At 36.8% G+C, this 7,958-nt stretch overlaps 1 protein-coding gene across 1 annotated transcript; it reads left to right on the plus strand.

The window, feature by feature from the left end:
- The first annotated feature begins 448 nt into the window (after positions 1 to 448).
- Positions 449 to 826, plus strand: LOC132003323 (keratin-associated protein 4-8-like). The gene has a single exon (XM_059378680.1). It carries the CDS (start codon positions 449 to 451, stop codon positions 824 to 826), a length of 378 nt encoding a protein of 125 aa, XP_059234663.1.
- The last annotated feature ends 7,132 nt before the right edge of the window (positions 827 to 7,958 follow it).

Here is a 7,958-nt window from a genome sequence, read left to right on the forward strand (position 1 = left end):
TATGACTGGTTGTTAACCTCTTTAACAGCAGATTTAGTCATCATAAAATCCACTCTCAACATACTATCCTGGAGTTAAATACATAAATGAAGATTTAATACTTGTGAAATCCAGTGAAACAATGCTATGTGTCTTGTTTGGAAGACACAGTAGGCAAGGGAAGAGATATGGAAGCTGATTTACATGGTTTTAACCAAATCAGATAGCTCACAGTACAACAGGAAAAGGAAATGGAGCCTTTTCTATATATAGGAATGTTTACCAAATAAACATAATTATCTAACTTACTAAAGCTAACTGCTTTTTCTATTAGGATAAACAAGAAGAGTCCTGCACATGGTCATAGTAGCCCTCAGCAGGGTATAAAAGTGACAGAGGGCAGGGAAAGATCACACTTGAGAACTTCATTCTTCTGGAAACCCACCCAGAACCTCTAACCTCTATCACCATGGTCAACTCCTGTTGTGGCTCCTGCTCTGACCAGGGCTGTGGCCAGGAGACCTGCTGCTGCCCCAGCTGTTGCCAGACCACCTGCTGTAGGACCACCTGCTGCCGCCCCGCTTGCTGTGTGTCCAGCTGCTGCCAGCCCTCCTGCTGTGGTTCCAGCTGCTGCAGGCCTAGCTGCTGCCGCCCCTCCTGCTGTGGATCCAGCTGTGGTGGCTCCAGCTGCTGTGGCACTAGCTGCTGCCGCCCCTCCTGCTGCTGCCCCTCCTGCTGCCTGCGCCCAGTCTGTGGCCAGGTCTCCTGCCACACCACCTGCTATCGCCCCACCTGTGTCATCTCCACCTGCCCCCGCCCCATGTGCTGTGCCTCCTCTTGCTGCTGAGCCCCCTGCCCTCTGACTACGATCTCTGCTTACCTCTGCCCTACAGATGTAGACCCTTCTCCTTTTGTGCTGAGCATTAGGACAGATAGAGTCTGGTTGACCTCATTCACAGGTTGAGCCTCATGATTCCAGTGAACCCAACCCACTGACTCTGTGAGCACATTCTGGTTCATGTTAAGCTCTTCCATTATTATCTTTTCCTTTCAATACTAGTGCCAAATATGGATATTACTTTGTAATCCATCAGCTAAAAAATCATCCCACTCCTCTAAATTTCTCTTTCTTACTTATCACTATGGAGCTCTAAATTATCCTTCTTAACAAAGTAAATATTATCTGTAATACCTATGCAGTACTGACTTGATACCCTCTGACCTGGGATTCAGTTATACACTTAGACTTGGGGGTCCAATTATGTATTTCTAAAAGAGTGAATTTTTTGTGTTTTTTTGCTTTTCTGCTTTCTAATAAACTTTTCTACACATAAAAATTCATCGGCATTGTTGTCTATTGTATTCATGATCATTTTACTCAGTAACTAGGCAACTATATTTTACATGATGATACAGGAAGAACACTCATGTTGAAACCACTTTGAGAATAAGTGCTATTTCAAATATACATAATTTAAGATACTGGAACAAAAGCAGTACATGTGCACATACACATAAGGACAGATTTAATTCATGTCCTTACCTCTTATTTATAAATTTTAATTTTTATTGAGCTATAATTGACATATAACATTATATCCTTCAGGTATACACCATAATAATTTGATATTTGTATACTCTAAGAAACGATTACCACATTAAGTCTAGCTACTATCTGTCACCATACAAAGTTACAAAAATATTTTCCTTGTAATGAAAACTTTAAAATTCTTTCTTTTAGCAACTTTCAGGTATGTGACACAATAATACTGACTACAGTCACCATGCTAACATTACATCCCCATGACTTATTTATTTTATAACTGGAAGTGTATACCTCTTAAGCACCTTCACCCAGTTTCCCCATTCCTTATCCCCACTGCTCCCTGGCAACAGCCAATCTGTTCTCTGCATCTATGAGGTTTTTTTGTTTATTCATTTGCTTAGATTCCACATATAAGTGAAATCATATAGTATTAGTCTTTGTCTGACTTATTTCACTTAGAATAATATCCTCAAGATCCATCTATGTTGTTGCAAATGGAAAGATTTTATTCTTTATGGCTGAATAAAATTTCACTGTGTATATATACCACATATTCTTTATCTATTCATCCATTGATGTACATTTAGGTTGTTTCTGTATCTTGGCTATTGTAAATAATGCTACAGTGAACATAGGGATGCATATTTTTTAATTAATATTTTGCTTTACTTTGGATGAATACCCAGGAGTGAAATTGCTGAATTATATGGCAGTGCTATCTTTAATTTTTTGAGGAACCTCCATATTGTTTCCCAGAATAGCTTCACCAATTTACATCCCTACCAATAATGCACATGGTCCTCCTTCTTGAAGACATGCTTTGGAATCACACATTAGGATATCCCCCTTCTATTATATCCTCACTAACCAGTAAACCCAATGTAGAAAGAGGGTTATAGTGACAAATTTAAACATTAGTAACATATTTTTAAATGAAAAGCTTAGCAAAATTACATGAATAAAAAATGAAAAGTTTAATGAGACTAATTATATAAACAAAGATTAAAAAACTAATGGAAAAATCTGGTAAAACTTGTCAAAGAGAGAGAAAGGGAGAGAAAGAAGATGACTGAAAGATGGACAAATACCATTATGTTTGTAAAGGGGAATAATCAGCTCCCAAAAGAGTAGAAATTTTTTAAAAACATACTAGAACATTACATATAAGTTTATACCAATATATTTGAAAATTATGATTGAATTGACTTGTCTAGAAAAATATAAAGGTAATTCCAGAAGATATACAAAACATAAATAAGCCAATAACCATTAAAGAAACTATACCTATGATGCAAAATCTATCCTCTACATATATTGATACTAAAAAGCCAGACCCATGTTGATTCATTAGTAATTTTATTAAGCCTTAAAGTTCTCTCCCACTCCAACGAGGAAAAAGAACAGAAGAAAGGAAAATCTTCCCATTTTTAGTAAAACAATAATTTTAAAAACATACAAGAACAATGTGATAAAGGAAAATTATAGGCCTATATTATTGAAGATCATAGATGCAAAATTCCCATAAATACTAGTAAATGAAATTTAGCAATATATAAAAAGAATAACATATCATAACCAACCACAGTTTCCTACACATTCAGGAATGCTTCAAAATTAGAAAATATTTAAATAAGCTTGTTGATACTACTACATTAAAGGGGGAAAACTTCAGGATTATATCAATAGCTGTTATATCATTAATATATATTATATTCAATAATATATAAATGTATTATTCAGGGTTCTCCAGAGAAACAACCAATAGGAGATAGATAAATAGATATAGACACACATTCATATACATAAACCAACACACACACACACACACACACACTCTCCCTATATAGATAGATATAAAATAAATCTCTCTCTCTCTCTCTCTATATATATATATATATAGGTAGATATAGATATAAATATAGGGATTTATTTTAAGGAATTGGCTTATGTGATTACAGAATTTGAGAAGTCCCAAGATCTGCATTCAATAAGCTGGAGACAGAAGAGCTGATGGTATAATTCCAATTCAAAAGCCAGCAGGCTCAAGACCCAAGAAGAACCAATGTCTCAGGAAAAGACTAATGTCAAGGGAGTAAGACAGGAGGAGTTCCTTTTTAATCAAAGTGGGGAGACGTCAGCCTTTTTGTTCTATTCAGACCTTAAGTTGATTGGATGAGGTCTACTCACATCGGAGAGGGCAATCTGCTTTATTCAGTCTAATGGTTTGAATATTAATCTTACCAAGAAACACTTTCACAGACATACCCAGAATAATGTTTGTCCAAATGTCTGGGCATCCTATGGCCCAGTTAAGTTGACACATAAAATTGGCCATCACAATAGTCATTTACTATTTAAAATACTCTAAGCAAAACAGGGCTAAAAGAGGACATTTTTATCCTAATGAATGCTATTTATTAAAACTTCGTAGCAAACATAATAGTTAACAAATGAAAAGTATTCTACTAAAGTTTAGAATAAGACAAAGATAATTCATATCACTCCCTAGCATTCATTGTTGTATTTGAGATCCTAGCCAATGCAATCCAATTAGAAAAGAGTGTTACCAAAAAAAAAAAAAAAAAAAATGTTGGTATTTATAGACAATACTGTTGTCAACATAGGAAATCCAAGAAAACCCACAAACTTGTGCTGAAGAGTTCAGAGAAGTCAGTATATAGAGTACTGACCAAATAAATAAATAAATAAATAAATAAAATAAAAATACCCAATAACATTTTTATAACTTGCAAGAGTCAGTTAGTAATTCTAATTTAATAGGAAGGAAGATTTCATTAAAAATAGCTACAAATATTATTAAATGCCTCAAAATAAGCCTAAAAAATTGTGCAATGTTTATGAAGAAAAGTTTGAAATATTCTTTGGAAATCTATATGTAAATGAAGAGTTAATATCAGGTTTATTACTGGGAAGATTTAATATCACAAATATGTCAATTCTTCCTAGTTGAATCAATAAATTTAATGCTATTAATTGGATCAAAGTTCCAATGAGGTTTTTAAACAGAGTATAACGGTTTCTAAATGCATATAGAAAAGAAAAGGTCCAAGATTAGCCAAATGAATGCTGAAAAGGAAAGTAAAGGAATTTTTCCCCTATCAGAAATATTTCTTCTCCCACCTCACAGGCTGCCTTTTAGTTTTGTCCACTGTTTCCTTGGCTATCCAGGCACTTTTGATTATGATGTAATCCTGATAGATTATTTTTGCTTTATTGCCCTTCTCTCAGGAGACCTATCTAGAAAAAATTTGCTATGCAAATGTCAAAGACATTCCCGCCTGTGCTGTCCTCTAAGATTTTTTATGGGTTTAGGTTCACACTCATTTTGATTTTTTTTGTGTGTATAGTGTTTCTTTCTTCTGCATGTTGCTCTCCAATTTTCCCAACACCATTTGTTGAAGAAACTGTCTTTCTTGCATTGAATATTCTTTCCTGCTTTGTTGAATATTACTTGACCATACAGTTGTGGGCTCATTTCTGGATTTCCTAGTCTGTTCCATCGACCTATCTGTCTATTTTGTGCCAGTACCACAGTGTTTTGATTACTACATGTTTGCAATATAACTTGAATCTGAAATTTTGATGTCTCCAGCTTTGCTTTTCTTTTTCAAGATTGCTTTGGCTATTTGGGATCCTCTGTGGTTCCATACAAATTTTGGGACTGTTTGTTCTAGATTTGTAAAAAATGCTACTGGTATTTTGATAGGGATTGCTTTAAATATGTAGATCAGGAAGTCCCTTTTTAAGTCAATGACATTTCCTGGTTGACCAGGAAGAGAAGGAGGAAGATAAATAAAAGTTACTCAAATGAATGGAAATGCAGTGAACATCTAATTTGACTTTCTAAAAGTCTTTATCCAAGCTTTACAACAAAGATTCCCAAAATAATTGATTTGCTGTTCTGACAGATTAGATTATTCTTCATTAATGTTTGCTCTCTTCCCCTTCCTACCCCTTTGGGAGAAGTATCCTCTTCTCCCACTCTCCCACCCTGTGACTTGAACTCCACCATGTGACTTGTTTGGCCAATGAGAGGTTAGAGGACATGATCCATGCAAAGACTTAAAAAATATGCAGGACTGCATTGCTCCCATGTGCTTATGCCATCAGAACCAGGGTTTCCAATTAAAATACAGGACACCGCATCAAATTTTAATTTCAGATAAATAACAATTTTTTTTAATTTTTATTTTTTAAATTTCTTTTCATTGTTCCAGAATTCATTGTTTATGCCCCATACTCAGTGCTCCATGCAATACGTGCCCTCTATAACGAACAAATTTTTAATATAAGTATGCCTCATGCATACTCAGACAAACTTATGCTGAAGATTTATTATGCTAAAGATAATTCCAATTTTAACTTGGCACCTACATTTTTATTTGCTAAATCTGGCAACTCTAATTCAAAAGGAAGTCCCAAACCAACCCACTGCCAGAAGCCAAGACCAGCCTTAATCAGACAAAACACAACTGACCTGCAGACATATGACCAAGAAATAAATACTTGTTATTGTACATTCTGAGAGTTTGTGGTTGCTTGTTATGCATCACAGCTGACTAACTCAACCATGGTGGCAACAAGAAACTAGCTTGCATGTAATTCCAGCCACATTATCTCAGAGAATTACTTAGTCTGCACCCGCACATGAAAAAATCAACAAATACTGTAAAGGAGCCAAGAGAGAATCTTGGGATGAAGAGATTTAGAGAATTTAATATAATTCAAAACTATGATATCGTCCATGATATGACTGAAGCCAAAACAAAACTAATCCCCCCATGAAAACAATAGGAAGCCTCTCCCTTTAAAAGCTCAAGGTACTAATTTTAGGACATCTGATTGGTGGTTTGCAAGCTCCTGGCCCTTTCTGTCATTTAGTGCTCACAGAAAGTAAGTGGAACAGGATGCTTTTTTTTTTTTTTCACCTCAAATCCAAAGGAAAAGTACATCTCTACTTCACAAGTAAGAGGCAAATTTATGGAACTCATCACAAAGGGTAGAAATGGGGTGAAGGATAAATTAAAAAACAATAAAAGGAATTAGACAAGCGCATTATCTCACAGTGCCACAATGTGTTACCAAAGGGAACAATCTACACTTAGAACATCTCAGAACAGGCAACCCCCCCCCCCACATCTCCACCCACCAATAAGCCAAGCTCTGTTGATCCCTCCTCAGAGAGAAACCTCTGCACTAGTGCACATATGACCCTGCAAACAAGTCCTAGGGCCCTTTTGGATTATCTCTCATTGGAACAAGACACTTTTTCCTAACTTTTTTCCAGCATCACTTTTAATAATGCTTACTTAAGACTTGAGATAAAAAATGGGGGAATACTTGGGATGTTCTCTCTCCTGTCTGAAGACTATGGTCTACTAACCTGATAAACATAAAACTCATAGTAGAGGCTGCTTACTGAGGAATGAGGAGACCTAGACCCACTGAGTGACTATGGTGAACCCACATGACCTCTCCTTTAAGATGAGGGGATAGAGCTATATGTTGTCTACAGTCCTTTCCCAGAATCTACACATATAACGATTAATACTGAATAAATTACAAAGGTAAAAACTGCAACAGATCCTTGATGAAAATTTTACAGCCAAGGTAGAGTTTGGTCTGGAAGGAGGAGAGGGCATTACAGGTGAATGGGGGAGACAACAACCAGGGCAGAACAGCCCAGGCCCTACGAGGGAATAGTGACTAAACCAGGGTGGCAGGGGTGCAGGATACAATGTAGTCTCTCCTCACCAGAAAACCACAAATCTGCCCCTCGGTGAGTCATGAAAGGAGACATCCAGGAAGCAGATACCTACCAGCCTGCACAAGAGTGTTGCTATTTAACCTGTTACTGTTAGGACCACAGATGTAAATATGGCAAGTCACTGTTTGGGTGGTAATTATGTGAGTCTTTGAAGTCCAGCAATAAAATGTCGGCTAAAGGAAGAGTGAGTAGATACTATTCTAGTTTAGAAAACACACTCTTTTCTCTTCCATGAGTTAGGAATATTTCAAAGAAAAATTCATCAGAATTGAATCCAATGTCTACATTTGGTAAGAATAAACAATATGGAAAACAAAGGAATGTTTGTGGTTGTGTGCATAGGTGTGTATAAGGTGAAGATGTAAAAAATATCATTTACTCAATGCTAAATCCTCACTTAACTGGCCAGAAGATTAAGAAATGATCATGTGTCGTGGGGGTCAGCAGCAGCAGGCCAGGGTATATAAAGGGCCCAGAGCAGGACAAAGACATTCACACCTGACAATACCCAAATCCTCTCATCAGTCCAACCCTAAACAACCCCAGACATCACCATGTCTGGCTCCTGCTGTGGCTCCTGCTGCTCCTCCTCAGGCTGTGGGGGAGGCTGCTGCCAGCCCTGCTGCCAGCCCTGCTGCTGCCGCG

This window comes from Mustela nigripes, chromosome 16 (assembly GCF_022355385.1).
Source record: "Mustela nigripes isolate SB6536 chromosome 16, MUSNIG.SB6536, whole genome shotgun sequence".
Classification (NCBI taxonomy): domain Eukaryota; kingdom Metazoa; phylum Chordata; class Mammalia; order Carnivora; family Mustelidae; genus Mustela; species Mustela nigripes.

Coding starts and splice junctions, on each gene's coding strand:
- LOC132003323 (XM_059378680.1), top strand. CDS start 449: ATGGTCAACTCCTGTTGTGGCTCCTGCTCTGACCAGGGCTGTGGCCAG.